Genomic DNA, 25,457 nt, shown 5'->3' on the forward strand with positions numbered 1-25,457 from the left:
AAGCATGACCCCCACTGGGTGGTTCTGCGTTCTCTCATTTCAGTCCTAGAATTGCTTTCTCAGTCTTCCAGCATTTCTTCAGCTCTGTATCAGATTTTTGGCTAATGTTATGTCTCGGTAAACTTGCATTTATTACCCCGTGGCATCGTTTATTGAAATGTCCTGGATATTGACTGTACTAATCTCACACTATGTAATCCGCCTTGAGTCTCCGTGAGAAAGGCGGACTATAAATGACATAAATAAATAAATATTTAATGTTGGGCTGCGGTTGGCGGGAAGACACTGTGCGGCTTCAGACGCCGCTCCGAAATACGAAATGAAAGCGCAGCTTGTTGTTTAATCTTGGGGCTTGCAATGGATGCGGCTGAGAGGTTGTCAGTTAATCCAATGTTAAAGAGGCACAAAAACAATCAACTTCATAGTGACAACTAGTGTGGTCTGGGGGACTGTGACAGGGGAGACCCATGAGACTCACTGGGTGACACTGGGCCAGTTACGTATCTCGGTCTAAGCCATCTCACAGGGCTGTTGTGCGAATAAAACGGGGAGTGGGGGCTCTGTGTTCCTTGAAGGAATGGTTGGACCCAAAAATGTAATGCTAAAATACAGTAACACAAAATCACCCCTATAAAAAAAAATTCAGCTCTGTAATTTCTGCTGCTAAAAGAAGTAAAATGAAATTAAACTTTACCTCCAGCATCAGCTTTATAACTGGAGGTCTGTCTGACTCCGTGAAACAAGTTTTATGCAAATGTCCCTTTTTATTTTTGCATCTTTGTAATCATGGAGGGTTACACGGAGGTGTGCAGCACACTGTCTCTGTCCTTTCAAAGTGCTTAGTTCCATCAAACAGTTGAAGCGTTAGGCACTCGTTTCTGAAGCTCGCTTGGCCTTCTAGAAGCGAGGGGTCAGTATTGTTTATTCCTCCGCTGTGTCCTCTTGCGCTGTGGATGGTTGCTGGAATTTCCCTGGACTGACCGGTCTGGTATTTGCTCCTTACAGGCACGACAGAACCGATGGTGCCCAAGAACACTCCAGATCCTACAGGTGCCGAGAACCCAGCCACACCCCCGGGGGAGGGGGTGCTCAGCTCCGACCTTGACAAAATCCCCACTGAAGGTCAGGCGGGCCCTTTGAATAGACCCTACTGCCCCCCTCCTCCTGCTAAGGATCTGCCCCGCGAAGAGCTGGGGAGACTGGGAGCCAGGCCCTCCTGACTTCTCTCCCGAGCTCTGGAATAGGGGCAGATCCTTGTGGCTAAAAGCAAGACCAGCTACCGTCCTCTCCACCGTCTGTTTGTCTGATAACACCGACCTCAGAAACCTGCCCTTTCTGGAGACCCCCCCCCTGGTTCCCAACCTGGCTCATGTTGTGCCTCGATGGCCTTTAACGGCGTGTGATTCCATTGCAACTTTCCTCCTCCCAACAGAGCTCCCCAAAATGGAGAGCAAGGATGTCCAGCAGCTCTTTAAAGACGTTCTGGGATCAGCCGAACGTGAGCAGCAACTCAACTGTGTTGCAGCCGAACCGGAGGCCGGGAGCCTTCGGGACCCAAACCGCACACAGCTTACCCAAAGGCCCTTCCTGCAAGGTAGGCCCTCTGCACTGGGGTCAGGAGAAGCTGGGGCGGTGGGTTCTGGGTCACATCTTGGACCCGAAGAAGAATGGGGGGAGAGTGAGCTGCTCTAACTGTGGTCCTCTCTGCCCTCTTAGGCGGAGGCGTCTCCCTTGGCTCCCTGCAGCCTGCTGTACCGATGGAGACTTACTCTGGAGTTTGCCAGTCCCCGTTTCTTGATAGCAGGTACGTTGGCCCAGACTTGGCTTGCAGGAGGCTTTGATGCTGCTCCCTTCCCAACCCTGTCTCAGCCGGCCCGGCCCGGCCCCTCAACTGCCTGCCCCACATGCCCTTTTATTCATCTTTTTGTCTGTTTTTTCCCCCCTCTCCTCTACCTTGTAGAGAAAGGAGTGGCTTCTTCAGCCCGGAGCAGTGTGAGCCAGAGAGCCCTTGGGCCAGCAGTTCTGCGGCTTCCACCCCCACCACCCCCACAACAGAGGGGGAAAGTGACGGGCTGTCCTATAACCAGCGGAGCCTGCAGCGCTGGGAGAAGGATGAAGAGCTGGGGGAGCTGTCCACCATCTCACCGGTGCTTTATGCCAACATGAACTTCCCCAGCCTCAAACAGGATTACCCAGGTTGGTGCCGCCTCCCTCCCCGCAAACGCAAACACAGAGCAAACTGAATTTGCTTAACTGAGTTTTGATGTTTTAATGAAGACTGTCTTGCCCGGCCTTGTTTGGCTTTCTGCTGCCAACCAAGTCCAGATTCTGTGCCCGGGTGACCCCCAATCCTGCTGTTAGTGTAGCCACATCCTGTAAAATGAAATTTACGGTATTTCAGCATATTTTGCATAATTTTAGAGAGGGGGCAAAGAGTTGGGGGCAGTGCAGCCCTACTCACTAGCGGCATTCCTCCACCACTCAGTTTACAAATCACTGATGGTGTATTTTTGAGCCATGAAGACTGATACGCAGGGCTCATTTTGAGGGGGAATGCCAGGAACGCAGTTCCGGTAGTTCCCCAAGAGGTCACATGTCAGGTGGCCCCGCCCACCTGATTCTCGGCCATTTTGAATCCCGTTTCAGCCTGGATTGGGGCTGAAACGGCCCAGATCTGGCCTCTGACGGGTAGTGGATCACTCTCCCGCTCAGCAGTGGCCCGATCCTGACCATTTTGGGCCCCTTTTCGGCCATTTTCAGCCCCTTTTTGCCATTTTGGGCCCAATTTCGGCCCTGAATGGCCAGGATTGGGTCCAAAGCAGCCAGGATAGGTGATGTCAGGGGGTGTGGCATATGCAAATCAGTTGTGCTAATGACACATTTCCAGTGATGTCAAGGGGCATGGCATATGCTAATGAGTTATGCTAATGAGTTCCTCCAGCTCTTTTTCTACGAAATGACCCCTGCTGATACGTAACTGTATTGATTTGGTCACCGGAAACTCATTCGCGTCTTTCTGAGCATCCCTCCATCACCTCGAGTCTCTTAGGCTGGAGCGAGTTACTTGCCCAAGGCAACCCAGCGATTTTAGGCATCTCCTCCAGGGCTGACATGGCTGAAATCACATTGACACATACAAAAATTTTGTCTTTGGCTACATCTGCACATGGTTGGATATTGTGTTCTTGTCACACTATAGCAGTCACGCGATAGTAGTCATTCTCAACCAAATTGTCCTGTGTAGAAAAGCCAAATCCCGTAGTGAACGATTGCTGTAGCGCAGTGATAACGTAATAATCCAACCGCACGCGGCTTTTCTGTCCTATCAAATCTGTGACCAGAACTTGTGGACAAAACAAAGTAAAATGACCTTGGTGTGTGTGTGTTTCCCCCCCCCCCCCATCTTCCCTCCCTCCCGCTTCTCAAGACTGGTCTAGCCGTTGCAAGCAGATCATGAAGCTCTGGAGAAAGGTGCCAGCCCCAGATAAAGCCCCTTACTTGGTAAGCGGTCCGTGAAGATGGCGTGTCGGTGCCTGCTTTTGACTCTTTCTCCTGCGCAGGTTTTCCTGGTGCTCTTTGGGCCTTTGCATCCAGGCTTTGATGGACATCCTGGCCTGCGCATATTGCCAGGCGATGCTTAAGCTGTAGCAGTTCCGTCTTTTTAAATGACTTTTTACAAAGTGGTCCCATGAATTGAGGCAGGAAAGGAACACGTGTCCCACTTGGGGAAGGGGGGAGCGTTTTACCGTCTCTCTTGCTACGACATTTTCTCATGTTGAATTTTTCCGTGCAGCAAAAGGCCAAAGATAACCGGGCGGCTCACCGCATTAACAAGGTGCAGAAGGTAAGCGAGATGATGAGAAGTCTCTTAAGTGGGTGGCACTGACGGAGGGCAGAGTGGGAGTATTCCTGGGAGGGTGGGCGTGGCCTCCGTGGCCCCATCGACAACCACCTGTTCAGCCAGCTGCTTCCAGGACTTCCTGCAGTTCTGCTCCTGCCCCCAAAGCTTTTCACGTTCTTCCACAAATCCTTCCCAAGCACTGCTGCCCCCACGTTATCAAGCCCTCCTTCACAGCCTTAAGGACTAGAAACTTCTTCCTTAAAACAAAATCAAATTGGGAGGCAGAGAGTGGGAGAGTGAAGGTTCTCAAAATGTTGATTTCTGCACCTTCTACCAACGTCTGTTGTTGGCTACCATGTTTGTGGCATCGAGGATTTAGGTGTAAGAAGCCACATAATGCGTCTAAATTCAAGACTGCGGAAGCTGCTTGTCTGCTCGCGGGAGGTCCTTTTGGAGCCTACGGAGTGTTTCTTTCACTCCCGAGATCCAAAGGAGTTAGCCATGTTAGTCTGGAGGTGCAAAATAGTAAAGAGTCCAGTAGCACCTTTAAGACTAACCAACTTTGTTGTAGCATAAGCTTTCGAGAACCACAGCTCTCTTCGTCAGATGCACGGAGGGTGTGAAGAAACCGGCCAGAGATATATAGGTGGGGAGGGGAGGGGGAAGCAGATGCAAATCAGTTGCAAAAGTCATGAAAGAGGTGGAGGGCGCAGTTCAGCCTCTCCCCACTACCCTCACCACCTATATATCTCTGGCCAGTTTCTGCATACCCTCCGTGCATCTGACGAAGAGAGCTGCGGCTCTCGAAAGCTTATGCTGCAGTAAAATTGGTTAGTCTTAAAGGTGCTACTGGACTCTTTACTCATTCCCAGGAAACAGTCACGAGCCCAAAAGTGTAGCTACACTGTTTTGTCACCCCACAGAGAAGAGAAAGGAGGTTGAGGGTATGAACGGTGCCTCTAATAACCGGCCTGTGATGCATTCTTGCTCCTCTTTCTGCAGCAAGCCGAGAGCCAGATCAGCAAGCAACAAACCAAAGTGGAGGTGCTGCGGAGACCAGACCGCCCGGCCTTGCACCTGCGCATCCCACCCCAGCAGGGGGCACTGCCAGGGGCCACCCAGCTGCCGCCACCTCCCCCTCCTTCCGCTGCCCCCTCAGCAGCCGGGCAGCCCATTTACATCAGCAATGCTGCCACTCTGCCAAGCGGGTCGGGCGTTGAGTCGCCCAGTGAGCTCTTCCTCAATCTCCCCTCTTCTGCCACCAGTGCCCAGCCCCCAGCTCAAGTGCCTTCGCACGAGCCCTACGGCATGGCCTCTGCCTGCCCCGCACCAGATCCACGTTTTCCTTCTCCTTCCGCAGTGCCTGCTGGCTTTACCTCCACTCCCACCGCCGCCTCCTCTGGACAGTCCCCGCACCTGCCCATTCCTCGTCCAGCCCTGCAGTCGGGGGAGTTCCAGCCCACGCCCCCTGGAACGCCCAGGCACCACCCCTCCACCCCAGACCCCTTCCTTAAACCCCGCTGCCCGAGTGGGTCTTTGGAAAACTTGTCTGTGCCTGGAAGCCCCCAGCAACCTGCGCTGATGCTTTCACCCCCACCCTTTGGGGAACAGAAGAAAGTGCTGGAGATCAAGAAAGAAGAAGTGGGGCACGGAATCTGCTCCCCAAGCTACGGCTATGGCGACTCCCCAGCCAGCGCTCCTCACCCCAGTGAAATGAAGGCTCCAGATGTGTTTAAAGCCCCACTCACCCCACGGCAATCTCAGGTGGAGCCGCAGAGCCCGGGCTTGGGGCATAGGCCCCCAGATTCTCACCCTCTGGCTTCTTCTCCCCCCAGCCAGGCTGATCTCTACCGGCAATCTCCGTTCCCGGATCCTTATGCTCAGCCTCCGCTGACACCTAGGCCTCAGCCCCCACCCCCAGAAAGCTGCTGTGCCCTCCCCCCTCGCTCACTGCCCTCCGACCCCTTCTCACGTGTACCAGCCAGCCCCCAGTCCCAGTCTAGCTCCCAGTCACCTCTCACTCCCCGGCCACTTTCTAATGAAGCCTTCTGCCAGTCTCCGGTCACCCCTCGTTTTCAGTCCCCCGACCCCTACTCCCGGCCTCCTTCACGGCCGCAATCCAGGGATCCTTTTGCTCCTCTGCACAAGCCCCCTCGGCCCCAGATGCCAGAAGCGGGCTTCAAACCCATGCCAGTCTCCCACAACACCGCAGCAGTTGGGGGCTATCCAACAGTGCCTCCTTCGGGTGAGCCCCACCCCAAGACCAGCCAGCAGCCCCAGTTTGCTCGCTCCCCTGGTGCTAATGTCTTTCCAAATGCTCAGCCCCAAATGCGCTTCACCTTCCCTCCCAGTGAGCCAATCAAGAGTTCCCCTTCCCATGGGATCAACAGCCATTTTGCTCCTAGCAAACCCCAAAGCACAAGCTACGTTTCCTCACCGGGGTTCCATCAAGCTGGGAGCCCTTTGGGGCCGGGCAAGAGCACCCCTGACTCTTACAACGTCTCCCCGCTGCGTCCTCCCTCGGTACTGCCCCAGCAGCCATCTCAGCAAGAGAGCTCCTTGCCCTACCTGCAGCGGACAGGAATGGCGCCACCCGGTGACAAGAGGGAAGAAGGAGTGGTGGGCCCGCCAAACAGGGAGCTGCAAGAACTGCCCGCCAGCCAGGAGGGGGCGATCAACAACATCAGCCAAACCGAGCTAGAGAAACAGCGACAGGTAAGTCGGTTGCTGCTTTGATGGGTTCTGTGAAAGGGAGAGGAGTGGTGGATTAATCATAGCTTTCAAGGGAGGGTAGACCAGCAGAGTGTCGGGTCTTTCGAAGGGTATTCAAGGCCCTTCTGGCCTTTCAAGGCAGGGACGTCAGCCGAACAATCCGAACTGCAAATGGAGAACAGGTGCGCGTTGCACGGGTAGATGAGACCCTGAAGACTCGTGCAAGCAGCAAGATGCAGAAGGCGAAGAGGAAAAATGCTCAGTGTCTGTATCTGATTTCATAGGTGGAGGTAGAATAGTGGTTGGGTTGCAAATCAGCACTCTGCTGGTTCAAATCCCACGACTGCCATGAGCTCAGTAGGTGGCCTTGGGTAAACCTCTCCTCTCAGCCCCAGCTCCCCAGCTGCGTTGTGGGGATAATAATAACACTGGCTTTGTTCACTGCTCTGAGTGGGGCATTGATCTGTCTGGAAGAGGTGTATATAAGTGCAGTTACTATTAAATGTTGGGTTGGATTGTGAGTACTGCCAGGAGGAACCGTGCGGACCGGCAGCCACACGGATCAGCAGCTGTGGTGGGAAGTGGGCGGAGTCTCCGTCTCCTCTCTCTTCCATCAGCAGATTTGTTCTCTTGCCTCCAAACCAGGATTAATCCTAGATGGGAGTCCAAGACTCCCTCTGGAATTGTTCCTATATTAACAATCCCATGCTGGTTATTACATGTTAATTCATCCAGAGACTAAAGCGCCTAAAATCGTCATGTTGCCTGAATGCAAATAACAACCCAGTCCAGTTGGAGAACTTGGGGCTTCCAGTCCCAGAAGTTGGGACACCTTCTAATGGAGGATGGGTGGAGAGTGAGAGAATGATTCACAGAAGAAATATACATTTGACTAGAATGAAAGCAGGTGTCTCGAAAGACTTTAGGGGGGCAGGACAGACTAACAGCTCTCGCCCCGTTTTCTTCTGCACCTCCCCGTAGCGTCAGAGACTCCGTGAGTTGCTCATCCGTCAGCAGATCCAAAGGAACAACTTGCGGCAAGAGAAAGAGAGCGCTGCGGCTGCCGCAAACAACTCGCAGGCGTCGTGGAACCCCGAGGGCAGCGGACAAGCCTTTGAGCAGATGAATCGGAGCATGACACCGTTTCCTTCGGCACAGGTATGGGTAGGATTAGGAGGAAGCGTGCCTGGCTGTGATTGTTAAATTGGACTGTCACAGAGACCGAAGATCCTACAAAAGAAATATAGTAATGTGGTGGCCGGGAATCCAGGAGCCATTGGTGCTGCTAATATATAAGTATATGAAACTCAGGTCAATGCATGCCAAGTCTACTTAATTCAGAAGCGAAAACCTTGGGGATTCCAAAAGGGGAAGGCTGCCATAAGCAGCCAAAGGTTTCCTAAAAGGTATAGCCTAGATTTCCTGGACGTGGGGTCAGGGAATCTAGGCAGCTTGAGGGAGCTAAAGTCCATCTGACCCGTCGGCCATTCCAGCTGTATATAGTCAAAAGAGATGATGGGAGCGATGCACTGTGAAAATCACTGGATGTAACGGTCCGTAATGTCTGGCTCCCCATGCTCTTTACCCATCCTGAGTAAAGAGTCCTGGACTAGTTTGACCAACGGTCTCAGTGTCTCTGTACCTTTTTGATAGGGTGACCCACAAGTCCAAAGTTACTTGATAGGGTGAACCACTGAAAAACAACTGGTCGTGCTCAAATCAGTAAAACCACAAAAGCCTTTGGCCCAGTTTCACAAGCTTCAAGACCCACGGGTTGGGAAACGCTGGTCTAACTTGATATATACCCGTTTTGAATTCTAACTTCCCGACACGAGGTTACATGGTCTGCGTAAATATTTCATGCTGGCTTCACATCTGGGGAAAGGGCCTGTTTTTCTCTAGATCTGATGAGGTGGGGCTTCAAAAGAAACAGACTCCAGTATTGCTCCCTAAACTGATTGTGTGCGCATCAGTTGCAAAACAGTAAGCCTGATGTATTATTGATGTATCGAGTATTGTTTACTTAATGCCTTTTTCAGTCCCACCTTTCTTCCAAGGAGCTCAGGGCCGTACACATTTCATTCTCCCTTCCTCATTTTATTCTCACAATAACCCTGTTGAGTAGGTTAACTTGGGAAGAAGGAATGGCCCAAGGTCACCCAAGTACTTTTTGTGTCAAGTAGGGATTTGAATCTGGTAATGAAAAACTGCAGCTAGAGGCGGGCACGAAATGGGAAAATGGCAGTTCGTTGTGGTTCATGATTCATCGCGTTTCACGAATCATGATCTTGCCTGGTTCGCGAACCGGTTCGTCACTTCCGGGGCTGCAGAAGGTCTGGCAAAAGCCCATCCCCCCCATTGTCTAAGTAACAGATTGATCGTGCCAGGCTGTCTGCAGTGACGAACCGAAAAATGAACCCTACGAACCACTCTAAAAGTCATAGCAGTTAGTCGCAGTTTGTCAGAAATGCGCTCCGATGAGCCGCCGGTTTGAGAACCGAAAACCAGCCCAGCTTGTGATGAACTTTGGTTCGTATTTCGGTTCGTGCCCATCTCTAAGTGCCACTACATCTACTCATGGTCTCTCTTGCTTCCTCCACCCCAGGACAAAGGCATCCTAGGCAATCTGAGTACTCCCCCAGGAGGTAACAAGCTACCCAGCGGGGTAATGGTGCACGCGCCCTACGTGCAGGATGAGCGACTCGCCCGGCCGCCCCCAGCAGCCACTCCTTCTACTATGGATATTAATGGCAGGTGAGTCGGGCACTCTAATTGGAAGCGTCTCCTCAGTGGAAGAGGATAATTGGCAATGAGCAGAATCCTTCCTTTGTGAATACTGGACTGATTTTAATCTACAGATACTTTGCTTGGAAATGGAGACTGTCCCCACGTCTCCACTGTGTACCGGAGCCAATTTCTTGAAATCATTGATTTGCCACCTAAGAGATCTATGAGCCAGGCTTGCCCAATGGGACTTTCCCGCTGCCCACTGAAGAGTCAGGGAACCCTCAGGGGCATGTTGGGGGGGGGGGTCTGCAGTGGGGAGGGGAGAAATTGGCTAACCAAAGTGACAGTCTGTCACTGTAGAAAAGAGAAAGAGTCCAGTAGCGCCTAGAAGACTAACAACATTTGTGGTAGAGTGTGAGCTTTCATGAGCCACAGCTCCCTTCTTCAGTTAGTCTGTCTACAGCAGTAGAAAAGAGCAAGAGTCCAGTAGCACCTCTAAGACTGACAAAATTGGTGGTAGGGCGTGAGCTTTCGTGAGCCACAGCTCTCCTCTTCAGATTGTTAATCTTATAGGTGCTACTGGCCCCTTGCTCTTTTCTGCTGCTACGGACAGACTAATGCAGCTACCCATCTTAGACTGTAACTGGGAAGGGACCTTAGGATATCAGCCCTGTTTTAAAATTGTGTTAATTTGTTGTATTAACAGTGGTTTGCAGAGCAATGTATCGAAACAGCTTAGTCTTTGCCCTAAAGAACCTCTAATGTAAACATTGGGGAAGATGGCAAAATGGCAGCAGGGAGAGAGAGAAATGTAACAGAGGCCGAATGCTGGCACGTGATCTCGGGTGGGGATGGGAACTAAGGCGCCAAGATGAAAGCGTTACCCAAAGTGGTAACCCTAAGAGATCTTGAAACGGGGACAGAAGAGGCAGCACCATATAAAGAGTTCTGGGAGAACATGGTGGAATGGGGTTTGGCAGCAGCAAGGAAGACGAGCGCGGTAGTTTAAGAGAGCAGGAGGATGAGGGGTGCGGTTGGGAGACAAGATTTCACAAAGTGGGGCATATATTGGGGTAGAAAGGCAGAGACAGAGAGAGAGCCAGGTGCCAGAGGTTGAATGGGGAGGCCAAAGCTGGCCTTGATCGGCCATTATCCTACAAGCAAATGAAAGCTCTATGTATCCACCTGTTTCTACTTTCTGTTTTGGTTGGCAGAACAGCTGGGCGAGGGCTGCTCTTCTCTCTCTGCATGTTTAGATGTGTGAAATTAGTTGCCGTGAGCCTCTGTAATAATTATTTCTTTAAAAGCGCAGACATTTTAGAGTGCGCTAGCTAGCCCTGCAGAATCTGAAGCGCAGAGCGATTTGTGCTTTGTGCGTCCGAAGAGCACTGCGGTGTGCAGAGTGCTCGGAAACGATATTCACAAGCTGCCCAGCCGTTGTTTCAAGGGAGTTATTTTTTGTCTTGCACTGACATGTCTCCCCCCCCCCTCTTGTACCCTTGTCTTCTAGGCCATCGGTGGTAGCTGCACAACCATTTTACCCTCGTGGCGTCTTCCATGCCCCGTCGCCCCAGCAGCAGATGTGGCAGCAGCAGCAGCAGCAGCAGCAGCAAGCGGTGTCCATGCGCCTCCCAACCCCGTCCCGCTTCCCACAGCCGCCCACCCAAGACTTGAGCCGTCAAGCTCTGGGTGGCCTCGCCCCACGCCTGACAGGTCCTGGAGAACAGCTTCAGGCGTCAGCTGGCACCCTTGGAGCCCAGTTCATCGAGCTAAGGCACAATATCCAGAAAGGAGTGGGTGGAAGCGGAACGGGCCCGGCTTTCGTCCAACAGAGTCCCCAGGTTCGACCCAGGTTTTTTTTGCCTGGAAATGACAGCACCAGCCAGGCTTTGAAAGCTTCTGTTATGCCCATGCAGGCTCCTGTCCTGGGAACTCAAGTCATACAAACCCCCAAAATGTCAGTTTCTATTTCCTCCTCCCCTCAGGGGGTGGAGATGAACAACAACCATCACCCTCACGCCAAGGCTGTGCCCCATTTGATTCTGCCGCCCGGCAACTTGGAGATGCAACACATCCCGCCCCGTCCGCTCTCTTCATCTGGCCCCAAAGAGGTACCCATTCCTCCAGCTGCCGCGGACACGGCTCCAGCCGCTGGTAAGACTCAGTTGGGTCTGGCCAGTAGGCAGTTACCTTGCGACGTGCCGGTGGAGCCCGATTTAGACGATGACTTTGATTCCCACAAAGACCTGGAGGATGACGACGACTTGGCCAACTTGAGTCTCGATCCTGATGTCGCCAAGGGGGACGACGATCTCGGCAACCTGGACAATCTGGAGACCAACGACCCACACCTCGATGACCTGCTGAACGGTGGGGAGTTTGACTTGCTGGCCTACACGGATCCGGAGCTGGACACGGGGGACAAGAAGGACATCTTCAACGAGCATCTGCGCCTGGTGGAATCTGCCAACGAGAAGGCGGAACGGGAGGACCTCCTCAAGAAGGAGCCGCCTGCGGGGCCCTACCTCAAGGACAGCCCTTCCGCGGGGGCTGGCAAGCCAGGTGCCCAGAAGGTGGAACCGCTACCCAGAGATGGAGCACCCAAAGCAAAGGAAAGACTGAACCTTCTCACTGTTCCCTGTCCTCCTTCCGCAGGAGTTCCGCCGCCCATCCTGTCCACCTTCAAGTCCCCCAGTGACATGCTGGACAGCAAGTTGGTGGGCCTGCCTGCTGACATTAAGCCCAAGATAGAGGAGGGCTGCCTGAAGCCCTCCCCCTGCCAATTTACTACCAGCCCCTCGGAGAAGCTTCCTGTCAAATCTGAGGCCGTTGAGAAAATGGCTGCAACCTTAGCAGTGAACATCAAGCCCGGGCAGAATCTCATGAGCTCTGGCGCCGGAGGGCCTGGGATGCGGCTTAGCATGACGCAGTTCCACAGCAACAGCCACACTTCCATCTCGGACAAGGTCCTCTACGGCACCCCGAGCCGGCCACCACTCACTCCCAGCCAGATGGCCAGCGCAAATAACTCGGTCCTGGAAAAGTTTGAGCTCGACGGAGGGTCCTTGAGCCTGGCCAGCACCCAGCAGCACTCCCCGGCGGATGATCTGGATAAGATGGAAAGTTCCTTGGTGGCCAGCGAGCTGCCGCTCCTGATTGAAGACCTGCTGGAACACGAGAAGAAGGAGCTGCAGAAGAAGCAACAGATGTCTGCCCAGGTGCCGGGGGGGTCCCAGCATCTCCCGCCCCACGCCCTGTTAGCCCACCCCGCTCCCCCTAGCCAGCCGCACGAGGGGCCGCTGGTAAGCCCCCCGCAGCAGCTTCAGTTGGGCGTGGTGGCCAGGCAGCAGGGGATGGTGGCCAACCCGCAGTTGATGCAGCAGCCGCCGCCGCCGCCGCCGCCGCGTTTGGCCGGTCCTCAGCAAAGCCAAGGGCTGGCCCCCCATATGGGAGTGACTCAGAACCAGGCTCACCTGCTCGCCGCGCAGCATGGCATCCAGGCCACGCACGGTCAACAGAACCAGCAGCAGGTCCTGGCCCAGAAGCCCATGCCTGGGGTCCAGCCGCCGCCGCCCCAACAGCCACAGATGATGGGGCTTAAGCCTCAGCAGCTTGTGATGCAGCAGCAGCAACAGCAGCAGCAGCAGCAACTGGCAAACAGCTTCTTCCCCGATACAGGTAAGGGGGATTCCCTCAGTCACTTGTAGGGCAGAACCGCCCAGTCCCTGCTTTGCTTCGGTCTTCACTTGCAAGGGGAACGGTACTCCCCCTGGCAAAAAAGGGGGAAGAAATGGAATGGCAGCCTAGGACAGACGCGGTGTGTGAAAACCTAGCTTCTTTAAATGAAATCAGCCCCAGGACCAAATGAATTGCACCCTAGGGTGCTAAAGGAACGTGCTGGCGTAATTGTGGCGTCCCTGTCTATCCGCTTTGAGAATTCCTGGAGAACAGGTGAGGAGCCAGAAGGTCGGAGGTGGGCAAATGTTGTCCCCATCTTCAAGAAGGGGAAAAAGCAGGAGCAAACCATTGAACAGTCGGCCCTTCAGCATTTAGAAAAAACAGCTGTGATTACTAAGAGTCAGCATGGGTTCCTCAAGAGCAAGTCATGTTAGACTAACCGTACCTCCTTTTTTGAAAGAGTCGCTACTTGACTCCGCCTTCCATCCTTCCAGAGGTCGGTAAAATGAGTACCCCAGTTTCCTGGGGGTAAAGGGTAGATGACTGGGGAAGGCAACGGCAAACCACCCTGTAACAAAAAGTCTGCCAAGAAAACGTTGTGATGCGACGTCCCCCCATGGGTCAGTAATGACTCGGTGCTTGCACAGGGGACCACCTTTACCGTTACCTTACTACTATGGTGGATCAACGGAATGTAGCGGACATCGTTTATCTTGATTTCAGTAGGGCTTTTTGATAAGGTTCCACATGATGTTCTGGTTGACAAGTTGGTTACATGTGGTTTGGATCCTATCAGTGTTAGGTGGATCTGGAACTGGTTGACAGATCGTACCCAAAGAGTGCTTGTAAAGGGTTCCTCATCTTCTTGGAGAGGAGTGACCAGTGGAGTGCCTCTGGGATCTGTCCTAGGCCCTGTGTTGTTCAACATCTTTATAGTGAATTGGATGAAGGAATAGAGGGGATGCTCATTAAATTTGCAGATGATACTAAATTTGGAGGGGTGGCAAATACGGTAGAAGACAGAGCCAGGATACAGGATGATCTTCGTAGGCTGGAAAACTGGGCTAAAACAAATAAAATGAATTTCAACAGAGATAAATGCAAAGTTCTGCATTTAGAAGGAAAAATCAAAAGCATAATTATAGGATGGGGGAGACTTGTTTTGGCAGTAGCATGTGTGAAAAGGATCCAGGGGTCTTAGTAGACCATACACTGAACATGAGTCAGCAATGTGATGCTGTAGGCAAATGCAATTTTAGGCTGCATCAACAGAAGTATTCCAGATCATGTAAGGTGATGATACTGCTCTACTCTGCTCTGGTTAGACCTCACCTGGAGTACTGTGTACAGTTTTGGGCACTACAGTTTAAGAAGGATGTTGACAAGCTGGAACGTGTCCAAAGGAGGGCAACGAAGATGGTAAGGGTTCTGGAGACAGGTTGAAGGAGCTCGGTATGTTTAGCCTGGAGGGGAGACGACTGAGAGGTGATAGGATAGCCCTCTTCAAGTGTTTGCAGGGTGATGGCGTAGAAGACGGAGTAAAGTTATTTTCTGTCACCCCAGTGGGTTGGATCAGAAACAACAGGTTGAAATTAAAGCAAAAGAATTTTTGGCTAAACATTAGGAAGAACTTCCAGACGCTTAGAGTGGTTCCTCGGCGGAACAGGCTTCCTCGGGAGGTGGTGGGCTCTCCTTCCTTGGAGGTATTTAAGAAGAGGCTAGATGGTCACCTGGCAGCTGTGATGATTCCCTGATTTAATATGAATGTACACAGATCAAGAGAGGGGGAGTGCATGAAGGAAAGAGCCAGGGCGTGGCTCTCTGATATGCCCAGGGTAATGCCAATCACACCACTCTGGGTCAGAAATGAATTTTCCTCCAGGCCAGATTGGCCAGGGGTCCTGGAGGGATTTTGCCCTTTTCTAGGCATAGAACAAGGGTCACCGAGGGAGGTGAGGAGGGAGGAATAGCTGTGAATTTCCTGCCTTGTGCAGGGGGCTGGGCTGGATGCCCCATGGGGTTCCTTCCAGCTTTGCATTTCTATGTTTGTTTCAGTGTTGAGATACTAGTGAGAAGAACCTTGTTATTGCCGATTTGGCATGAAAGGATGGGGGGATAGCCCCTTTTAGCTTCATTGATTCCTTTTGGCCTCCTTTTCCTGTACAGATCTTGATAAATTTGCTGCAGAGGACATTATGGATCCTATTGCCAAGGCCAAGATGGTGGCTCTGAAGGGTATCAAGAAGGTCATGGCACAGGGCAGCATTGGAGTGGCTCCTGGCATGAATCGGTAAGTGCCAAGCTAGGAGGATAAGGCAGCAGTGTGACTCCCGAGTCATGGTCTCAGAGGCCTCCAGAGATGTGACAGCAGCTGCTAGGGAAACATGTGATATCCTTCTTGACAGCCGCCTTGAGAGCCAATTTGGTGTAGTGGTTAGGAGCGGCAGGACTCTAATCTGGAGAGCCAGGTTTGATTCCCCACTCCTCCACTTGAAGCCAGCTGGGTGACCTTGGGTCAGTTACAGCTCTCTCAGAGCTCTCTCAGCTCCACCCACCTCACAGGGTGATTGTTGTGGGGATAATAATAACACACTTTGTAAACTGCTCTGTGTGGGCATTAAGTTGTCCTTAAGGGTGGTATATAAATCTATTATTATTATTATTATTATTATTATTATTATTATTATTATTATTTGAATTATACGCAACACAATCAATAATAAGTAAAGATCGCATGTTATCATTAATTGGCCTTGCTATGCTGATACAAGTTTCCACCAGAAACCTAAGTATCCACCAGGTATCGGCGTAATATGTACGCTGCTCCAAGTAGCGCCATCTTTTGCATTTCTGTAGGTGTTAGAAAGCTGCAGTTTTTCCATATAAGTTGCAAAATTTTTCGAAATAGTTCCCAGTGCCCCGATGACAATGGGGACTACTGTATTGTTGTTGTTGTTTTGTTATTGTTGTTATTACCTTTGCCATCAAAATTCAGAATTCTGTGTCTGTCTTCATTCTGCCAGGAGCTAGGCTGTTAACTTACCCCCTATGCCATAGTCACAATTGCTGTATCACTGTGTGCCTCTTAACTCATGCCGATTATTGCTTTGTTGGCCAGTAGACTACGTGAAGTTGCCCTAGACTGAATCAGACTATGGTCTGTCGTGGTCAGTGTTACCTGTTCTGGCTGGCAGCGGCTCTCCGGGGTCTCAGGTGGGGGTCTCTCAGGGCAGCTCCTACCTGTGCCTTTTCATTAGAAGTACGGGGAACCTGGATCCTCCTGCCTGGCAGGCAGACTGAGTCCTAGTCCTTCCCCAAACAATCGGAGGGGAGCAGGGTCTGTCAGGTCGGATCCTGGGAAGTTCTTTATTTGAGCTGCTGCAAGCATATAAATGGCCCCTGCTGCTCTGCCCCCCGCCCCCCATCCAGGTGGTCTCTCTGAACCCTTACTTAGAGCCAAGGGTGGTAATTCTGCGTTGCTTTGCCTCAGCAGTGCTTGGAGAAGCTTGGAAATGTCGTGCCTGAAAAACTGTGGTGTAGAGCGAGTTCTGCTGGGGAATCGCCAGCTGCATTGATATTCCACGTATCCGTTCTCTTCTTCTAGGCAACAAGTCTCCCTGCTGGCGCAGAGGCTGTCTGGAGCTTCGGCTTCATCCGAAATTCAGAACCACATCCTGCCTGGCTCCGGAGGGCAGGTGAGCAGCAGTCGGCCGACGTTACGCCATCTCAGATTCTTCCTTGATGGTCATAGATCCGGAGGAGTTCGCCGTGTTAGTCTGTAGTTGCAAAATAATAAAGAGTCTAGTAGCATCTTTAAAACTAACCAACTTTATTGTAGCATAAGCTTTCGAGAACCGCAGCTCTCTTCGTCAGATGCCTTGGATGAAGAGAGCTGTGGTTCTCAAAAGCTTATGCTACAAAAAAGTTGTTTAGTCTTAAAGATGCTACTGGGCTCTTTACTTTGTTGATGGTGGGGCTGTGGAGAGCGTTCCTTGTTGAGGTGGTCCGCTTGGTATCGGCTAAGAGCTTCGGTGGGAGGGAGTGACGGAGGTTGGAATTATGTTGTGGTGGGAGGGGGAGACTGTGGATGGGTTTGGCTGATTCTTTCCAATCCCTTGCAGGAACGGAGCAGTGACCCAACGCAAGCTCGTCCAAACCCACCCACTTTTGCTCAAGGTGTCATCAGTGAGTAGATTGCTGAGGAGTGGTTATTTTCAATGCCTCTTGCGTTGCTTGCTTTAAGGCAGCATCCCCAGATTTCTTCCCTCCTCTGCTGGGCTCTTGGATCGACAAGCTCATACCAGTTTATTGCCGATTGCAACCCCCCTGTTGGCTCCAAAAGAACTGACGCTATCGAATCCCCCTCGAGCGGTGGTTGAAATCCTATCCTTTTAGCACCTTTGGGTTACCTTGCAATTGCAAGTATAAAAGGGAGTGGTTAACGGCGGCTGATCAGTTTTGTTGCAAGTGCTTCCTCATTTGTCGTAAGTAAGAGGGCTTGAGCTGGAGCAGCCACAAGGAAATGGCATTTCTTGGTTGCCATAGTATCAGGTAAATAGTCACGTTGGACGACAGTAGAACAGCAGGATTTGACTCCGGGGCACCTTGGAGACCAGCAAGATTTTCAGGGTAGAAGCTTTTGAGAGTCAAAGCTCCCCTTTTCAGATGCCTGGTTGCCATAGTCACTTGGGAATTGGAAAGGTCTAGTGGAGGTTTGTGAATGGCTGAGCTGCAGGTGTTAAGTGCTGTTTCTCTCGTATGACTCAGCATAATAGGGAATAGCCGGTACTTCGTGTCACTCCCTTGCGGAACGTTCCCCCGTTCATGTCTGCCTTTTGTCTCTTGATAATCTGTATCTCTTACCACCGTATTTCCATACAGCATAAGAGTGTGTGTGTGTGTGTGTGTGTGTGTGTGTGTGTGTGTGTGTGTGTGTGTTTGAGCGTGCGCGCATATGCAGAATCTCAAATATCTGGACAGGCTCATTCAACACCTTCATGCAAAGCAAGTCAACTTGGAAAACCCTTCGTCGGTTCATGCGGTATTTACTTTCAAAATGCAGAGCGCCAAGCGTGAAATGTTTCCTTTCTCACTGCCCAGACGAAGCCGATCAGCGTCAGTACGAAGAGTGGCTTTTTCACACGCAGCAGCTCTTGCAGATGCAGCTAAAAGTTCTGGAAGAGCAAATAGGAGTGCACCGCAAATCCCGCAAAGCCCTGTGTGCCAAGCAGCGGACGGCTAAAAAGGCAGGCCGGGAGTTCCCGGAAGCTGATGCCGAAAAGCTCAAGTTGGTGACTGAGCAGCAAAGCAAAATCCAGAAGCAGTTGGACCAGGTAAACAGCCACACGGGGGTGGGGTGGGGTGGGGGGCGTTTCTGTTGGCTTGGCTTGTGAGCGTTTGCCTGGGTACGACCAAGATTCGGGGGCCTGTGAAAATGGCAATTACCTTTTGTCTCTTTTGGAGGGGTGGGCACTTGAATTGGGAATGGTTTGGGCTTGCATGGATACCGGAGATAAAAAGTTGCTGTGAGATCTAGGGGTGGCCCCCCCCCAAAAAAAATCCAGGAAATCTGGATCCAGGATTTGAGGATCCAAAAAACACTGGGATTCTCAAAATCTGGGAAAGACAGATCAGAGAAATCCAGGTTAATTTGGCCATTATTCTCTATGGGGAAAACTATCTGGGAGCTATCCAGAGGGGGGGGGGTGTCATTTTTCAACCAACTCCACCAAATTTTCAGGGAACCTACTGCTGACTGTCCTCTCACAACCTGCCAAGTTTTATGAAGCTTGGACCCCGGGGTGCAATTTTATGGATCCCCAAAGAAGGTATCCTCAGCCACTTTCCATTATTCCCTATAAGAAAAACTATCGGGGGGCTATCTGGGGGACTTGGGGTGGCATTTTTCGAGCAAACTCCAGCAGATTAGCAGGAAACCCACTCCTGACTGTCCTCTAAAGAACACCTGAGTTTCAGATAGATTGGACCCCAGGGTCCCATTCTGCGGGCCCCCAAAGAAGGTGGTTTCAGCTGCTCCATTGTTTCCTACGAAGAAAAAAGTCAAAGCTGCCTCCCACTGCAGAAACACACTGGAGCAAGGCTGTCGTGGCCAAGGCACACTCCCAATGCAAGCTCAATCCAAGGAAAGCCCAGCAGAACCAAACTGACGCCCCCGTCCCCAAACCCAAGTGCCCCCTGAGCAAGCTGTCCAGCCACTTTCCGTTCTTCCGTATAATGGGAAAGTTTCCAAGCTGGTTCTCGGGGGGCACAAACAAACTGGGGCAAGGCTGCCGTGGCCAAGGCACACTCCCAAATGCAAGCTCTTCCCAGGGAAAAGCAGAACCTTACTGAAGAAAGGGAATGGAATCTTCCCTGAACCAAAGCAAAGCGACCCACAGCACACTCAGGAGCCAAGTCCCTTCCAGTTTGGTGCTGTTGGGCTTTCGGCGTGTGGAGCTTGCATTTGGGAGTGTTCCTTGGCCATGGCGGCCTTGCCCCAGCGTGCTTCTGCAGTGGGAGGCAGCTTAGACTTTTTTCCCCATAGGAAACAATGGAGTGGCTGGAGCACCTTCTGTGGGGGGCCATAGAATTGGACCCCAGGGGCCAATATACCTGAAACTTGGGGGGTCTTGAGAGGACAGTCAGGAGAAGGTTCCCTGCAAATTTGGTGGAGTTTGGTTGAAAAATGACCCCCTCCCCGCTCTGCAAAAAAAGGCAGGAGCTGCTTCTTCCTTGTCGTTCCTTTGCAAGGGAACAGCCAGCCGTGTTTCCTGAATTAACCCGAATTTACTCGGATTAATTGAGGGATCTAAATTCGGGAACCCACATCAGATCCGGGATTCTCTGTTGTGATCCAGGAAAGCTCGATCTTGCCGAATTGACAAAAATCTGGCTTCCCCCCCCAATTCCCAGACCTGGATTGCATACCCCTGGTGATATCTGTAACTGGGAAAGCCAGAAGAAAAGTGAGGCGGGGTGGGGGGAATTAGTCAGGAATCTGAGAGCAGAAGAGGGTGGAGTATTTTTGCAGGTGGGCAGGCAGGCTGGAAAGGAACTGCAAAATCAGAAGCAGAATTTGGAAACCCAAAGAACTCCATTGTAAAGAAGGAAAAGAAATCCCAGGTTTCTAACACGTCCTTCAGACTTCAGCAAATGGCCCAGACTCGTGGCGGGGAGGGTGGGAAGAGGCAGCGGAGTGGCTGTGCCGCACTGACGTTCCCTCCCTCTCCCCCTCCGACAGGTTCGGAAGCAGCAGAAAGAGCACACCAACCTCATGGCCGAGTACCGGAGCAAGCAGCAGCAGCACCAGCAACAGCAAACCTCCGCCGTTTTGGCCCTGAGCCCCTCGCAAAGCCCCCGCCTCGTGGCCAAAGTCCCCGGCCAGCTGCTTTCCGCTCACGGTCTCCAACAGGGGCCGCAGGGCTTAGCGGGCCAAGCCGGTGGCTTGCGCCTTCCTCAGGCTGCCACCATGGCGGCACAACAGGGCATGCCATTCTTAGGGCAGCCGCCGCCGCCGCCACAGCAGCAGCCGCCCCCTGGCGCTGCCGCCTCCGGCAACTTCTTTTCCAGCACTCGTCTCTTGCAGGAGAGGCAGCTGCAGCAGCAGAGGTTACAGCTGGCCCAGAAGTTACAGCAGCAAAACCTCCTAGGGCAGGTGTCGATGCAGCCGCCGCAGCAACAGAGCCTCATGGGACAAATGGCCCTGCAGCAGCAGGGCCTGATGGGACAGGTCTCGGTGCAGCAGCCGCATCCGCCGCAAAGCCTCGTCGGCCAGGTCTCGGTGCAGCAGCAGCAGCAACCAAGCGCACTCAGCCAGACTGGCTTGATGGGCCAGCCCCCGCCCCCACCCCCGACCCCCCAGCCCAGCCAGAACATGCTCCCCAAGCAGCAAGGGCTGCTCAGCGGCAGCCAGGCAGGAGTCATGGTCCAGCAGCTCTCTCCGCGGCAACAGCAGCAGGCCATGCTTGGGCACGCCATGCTGCAGCACCCGGGGGCCATGGCTCACCAAGCGTCACAGCGGCAGATGCTGTTGGCTCCGCAGCAGCACAGGGCGTTGGGATCTCCCCAGCAGCTGACCCAGCAGGCACAGGGGATGATGGGACACCGGCTGCTCTTGCAGCAGCAGCAGCAGCAGCCGGGAGTGCTTGGGCCGCAGAGGACTTTGCTGGGTCAGCCGCCGCCGCCGCCCAGCTCGATAGCACAGCAGCACCAGACCCTCCTGGGCCAAGGCCAGGCTGCTCAGCAGGGGAGCTTGGGCCAGGGGCAGGCCTCACAGGCAGGGTTAATTGGGCAGGCTGGTCAGCAGGGGGCCTTAGGCCAGGGGCAGGCCCCCCAGCCAGGCTTGAGCCAAGGACAGGGCATCGCGGCAGAGCCCGTCCAGCACTTTGCACAGCTTCGGCCTCTGAACCAGCCGCTGCACTTGAGTCAGGGAACACAGCCAGCCCCTTCACAGCCGGGCCCGGCTGCCAAGGAGCAGCAGGGAGGGGCAGGAGGCACCGCCCTGCTGCCTCAAGAGGGGGCAGAGGGCGTGCTGCAGCAGACGCTGCGGCCCCATCTGGTGGGTCAGGACCTGGGGGGGCAGTTGCAGCTCGGCGGTACCCAGGAGCAGCAAGGGATGGGCAGCCTTGGACCCCCTCTGCAGGACCAGCCCTCCCAGCTGATGCTTCAGCAGCACGGCGAGCAGCAGAAAGCTCCAGCCGAGGTAGGCCAGGCGCAACACCTTCTGCTGGGATCTCAGGGCTCGCTGCAGCTACGCATGCAGCAGCAGCAGCAGCAACAAAGCAGCCTCCTGCAGCAGCCGCTGCGGACTCACCTGCCTATGGACGGTTCCCTGCAGCAAGAAGCGTCTCAACAGCAGCAGCACCGCGATGGCGCTCCGGCCTCCCGCCTGTTAAGCCAGCCGACGGAACAGCACGGACAAGTGCAAAGCGCCGTGGCCCAGCAGCAAAGGATTGCGGGCCAGAGCCTGGAGCAGCCTTCCCAGGGCTTGGCGGGACAGCTTCCCTTGCAGCAGAGCCCAGCCGGCCCTCCTAAAGCACCAGGGCTGATGGTGCCGCAGCCGCCAAGCGCGACCGTCCAGCAGTCCTCGCCCCAAGGCCAGAGCTTCCTCTCCAGCCCAGCGATGGGCCAGATCCGAGCCCAGCTGCAGGGGGTCATCTCCAAAAACCCCCAGCTGCGGAATCTCACTCCGCAGCAGCAGCAGCAGCTGCAGGCTCTGCTGATTCAGCGGCACCAGCAGAACCTGTTGCAGCAGCACCAGCAGCACCAGCACCAAGCGCTGCGGCAAGCCGGCCCTTACCAAGGGCAGGCTCAGGCGTCACTGGAGCCGGGTCAGCCCACAGCTGCCCAGCAGCTTTCCCTTCCAGGCGCTGCGGCCCAGCAGCCACAGAGACAGTCGCCCCTCGCCGTGTTTCAGATTCGCTCAGAGCAAAGCTTCGCCCCCTCTGCAGAGCAGCAGAGAGTGCCGGTGGGCCAGCAGGCAACGAGCAGTCCCCAGCAGCAGGGGGTGCCGAGGCAACCCACTCCCCAGGCTTCCTCTGTGCCCTTCAGCGTTGCTGGTGTGGCCCCTGCCCGGCAGCAGCCCAGCCCTTCAGAGCCAAAGAGACCCTCCCCTGTGATTTTCGCTAAAAGCCCTGAGCAACAGCTGACCCCCGCCGAGAAAAAACAGCTGGCTGCCCCCAGCCCCCTGCTTCGCCCGGACCCATCCCCGGCCATTCCATGCACAGAGGAGATTGTTACTGGGACCGGCAACCTCAGGGACTCCGAGTGCCCCACCAAAGACTCTGTGGAGCCCGGCACCGTGAATGGGCAGGGGGTGGAATCCGCTTCTCCGGCAGAAGGAAGCGTCCCGCCCCCCACGGGTGATCTTCTGCACGTTACCATCAAACAGGAACCCAGGGAGGAGGCGGCGCAATGCGCCCTGATGGGCCACGCCCAGCCAGTGAAGCGCGAGGCCAACGGGGATCTTGGGTCCACAGCAGCCACCGTCCCCACCACCACCAACAGCCTTGCCCGGTCCGAAGCTGGCCACCTCTTGCTGCAAAAGCTTCTGCGGGCCAAGAACGTGACACTTGCCACGCAACGCTCGGGGGACGTCAACGGCCACGTGGATGGCAAAGTGCCCGGAGTGGAGGGCCGCTTGCAAGCAGTCCCGGATGGAAGAGCGGTGAGTGTGCACAGAAAGGAAGAGGTGTTGGTTGGGATTTTGTTGTCTCGTTAGGGTAGCAGCTGCTACAGCCCTTCAGGAGCCCACCCTTTTGCTGACCCATGGCCAGGGAGCACAGAAGCCCACGTGTCTGTGAGGACACTGCGCAGCACGGGTTCAGATAGCAGCGTCAGTTCTGCCCCAAGGGGCACTGACTTTTCTTTTTTTAAAAAAATAAACAGCATATCCCTGTGCCTCATGGTTGCGGAGGGGGGATTGTGTCCTCTTCGCTGTCTCCCTAAAATGTCTCAGAAGGGATTCTCTGGGGCTGAGGCCGCCGGTTCATGGTCAAGTCAGGCTTTGCCCTTTCAGTTGCGTTTAAAACTGCATCTTCTCACCTTCGGTCTAGCGTAGTATCCTCTGGAATTCTATCCCCTCACTTTGCATAATGGGTAGACTGAGCGTCTGAGCAGCGTTTGGTGGCCGGGGGCGGGGCGTGGAGGGAGGATTTTGGGCTGCAGGAGGAGCGGAGAGGGGGAAAGTCGCATTACACATACCAGCATCCCTCAGCAGAAATCTCTGGTGGGTCCAAGCCTGTGTGGATACGCTTGAAGGCCCAAATCACCGCTGCCGTTTTCTTTTGGGTGCCCCCCCCCCTGCAGGATACGGCAGCCGCAAAGAAACCCCCGCCCCCCAAGCCCAAGCGCTCTCAGAAGGCCGGAGACCGGCTTGCCAACTCCCGCAAGAAGCTGCGCAAGGAGGACGGGGTGAAGCCTAACGAAGCCCTGATGAAACAGCTCAAGCAGGTACCCTTTACGGCGGGCACACCTCTTAACTACCCCGGAGGGTAGGGGGGCGGGTCTGGTTGGCCACAAGGCAGAGTAAGGGCCTGTGAAGTTAAATATCTGCAAGGGCCTCGCTGCGGACAGGGCTCCTCCTTCCCTGTTTGTCAGTGGAGAAATGAGGCCGAATTGCAGTCATTTTCCATTACAAGAGAGAAAAATGTGCGTCTAGGACTGCCGAGAGATACCACCCCAGTCCCCCAGACAACGATTCCCCTGGATTCTCCCCACACGACATTTGAGCTCCCCACCTCCAGAAGCACGCACATGCGTGGTTAGAACAGGCACGCTGCAGCAGCCCCTTTCTTGGCTCCCCCAGCTCTTCCCCCTCCCCAAACACTGTACCACTAGTCGGGTTGGCCCTGGCCAGTGCTCGGATGGGAGACCGTGGGCATAGCTGTTGCCTCCCCAGGTGCCTGTGAGGTGCTCCCTTCCCGGGGGCGTCAGTGCATGAAACGGCGTCTCTCCCGTTAAGTTCTTGTTCTTTCTCCCCCCCACCCCCCCACCCCATCTTGCAGGAGCTCTCCTTGCTGCCTTTGATGGAGCCTGTGATCACAGCCAACTTCAACCTTTTTTGCCCCTTTGGGAGCAGCCCCATCAATGGCAAAAGCCAGCTTAAGGGGTCTTTTGGTAACGCTGCCCTGGACAGCATTCCGGACTACTACTCACAGCTGCTGACCAAGGTAAAGCTAGCCCTGGGCCTCTTCGCCTTTTGGACTGGCACACTTGTTCATAGTAAGGACCCTTAGTGTGTGTGTGGGGGGGGGGGTGGCGTGCTGGAATGCTTGATGTCGGCTCTAGTTGACCCAGATCTCCAGATGGGTCTCTATAGTGATACCTGTAAAGATGCATCTGACGAAGAGAGCTGCGGTTCTCGAAAGCTTAAGCTTCAGTAAAGTTGGTTAGTCTTAAAGGTGCGACTGGACTCTTGACTATTTTGCAGTTACAGACTAACACGGCTAGCTCCTCTGGTATAGCGATACCTTGACCTTTGTATGTGTGGACATCATAGGAATGAGAGAGAGCAAGTCTTAAAGGCTGGCGAGGAATATTTGCACGTGTTACTGGATAGGTATAGCCCTGATCAGAAACTGGTTTTATTGCAAGGGTGAAGGTAGTGAGCCTGGCCCCGTCCATCAGCCCTCAGAGGGGGCTTGTTGACAGCTATGACATTCGTTCTTACCGCTCCTAAGTTGGCAGTTTTGTAGCCGGATATTACTTCTCTCCGGGCCAGATGGGTCGCCTTAGGGCCTTCATGCCACGTGTGACTTGCTGATGAGTGTATTGTGCCCCCCCCCTTAGTACATTTTGTGCAGTGTGCATATCCCGTGCCATTTGTTCATAGCTCTTTCTCTTCACATTGGGTAGGACAGTGTTTTAAATGTATTTTAACTTCGTTTCTAATTGCTGTTTTTGATTTTACGTTGTCAGCCCATTGAGCACCTTTAGGAGAAAGGCGGCTGATACTTATATTAAATAAATAAATAAATAGCGTTGCAGCGGCACTTACGGA

At 53.7% G+C, this 25,457-nt stretch overlaps 1 protein-coding gene across 1 annotated transcript in view; it reads left to right on the forward strand.

Moving 5' to 3' along the window:
* Positions 1 to 25,457, forward strand: part of KMT2D (lysine methyltransferase 2D) — an 83,603-nt gene that overhangs the window by 40,897 nt on the left and 17,249 nt on the right. Inside the window, exons 26-42 of the mRNA XM_055003521.1 lie at positions 1,006 to 1,122; positions 1,433 to 1,594; positions 1,717 to 1,804; positions 1,961 to 2,196; positions 3,428 to 3,501; positions 3,794 to 3,844; positions 4,844 to 6,556; positions 7,535 to 7,711; positions 9,159 to 9,307; positions 10,791 to 12,958; positions 15,125 to 15,248; positions 16,563 to 16,653; positions 17,080 to 17,143; positions 18,059 to 18,291; positions 20,199 to 23,123; positions 23,765 to 23,908; positions 24,463 to 24,627. Of these exons, the coding sequence (XP_054859496.1) occupies positions 1,006 to 1,122; positions 1,433 to 1,594; positions 1,717 to 1,804; positions 1,961 to 2,196; positions 3,428 to 3,501; positions 3,794 to 3,844; positions 4,844 to 6,556; positions 7,535 to 7,711; positions 9,159 to 9,307; positions 10,791 to 12,958; positions 15,125 to 15,248; positions 16,563 to 16,653; positions 17,080 to 17,143; positions 18,059 to 18,291; positions 20,199 to 23,123; positions 23,765 to 23,908; positions 24,463 to 24,627 (8,681 nt within the window). The remainder of the gene's footprint in view (positions 1 to 1,005; positions 1,123 to 1,432; positions 1,595 to 1,716; positions 1,805 to 1,960; positions 2,197 to 3,427; positions 3,502 to 3,793; positions 3,845 to 4,843; positions 6,557 to 7,534; positions 7,712 to 9,158; positions 9,308 to 10,790; positions 12,959 to 15,124; positions 15,249 to 16,562; positions 16,654 to 17,079; positions 17,144 to 18,058; positions 18,292 to 20,198; positions 23,124 to 23,764; positions 23,909 to 24,462; positions 24,628 to 25,457) is intronic.

Source organism: Eublepharis macularius, chromosome 19, assembly GCF_028583425.1.
Source record: "Eublepharis macularius isolate TG4126 chromosome 19, MPM_Emac_v1.0, whole genome shotgun sequence".
NCBI classification, from domain to species: Eukaryota; Metazoa; Chordata; class Lepidosauria; order Squamata; family Eublepharidae; genus Eublepharis; species Eublepharis macularius.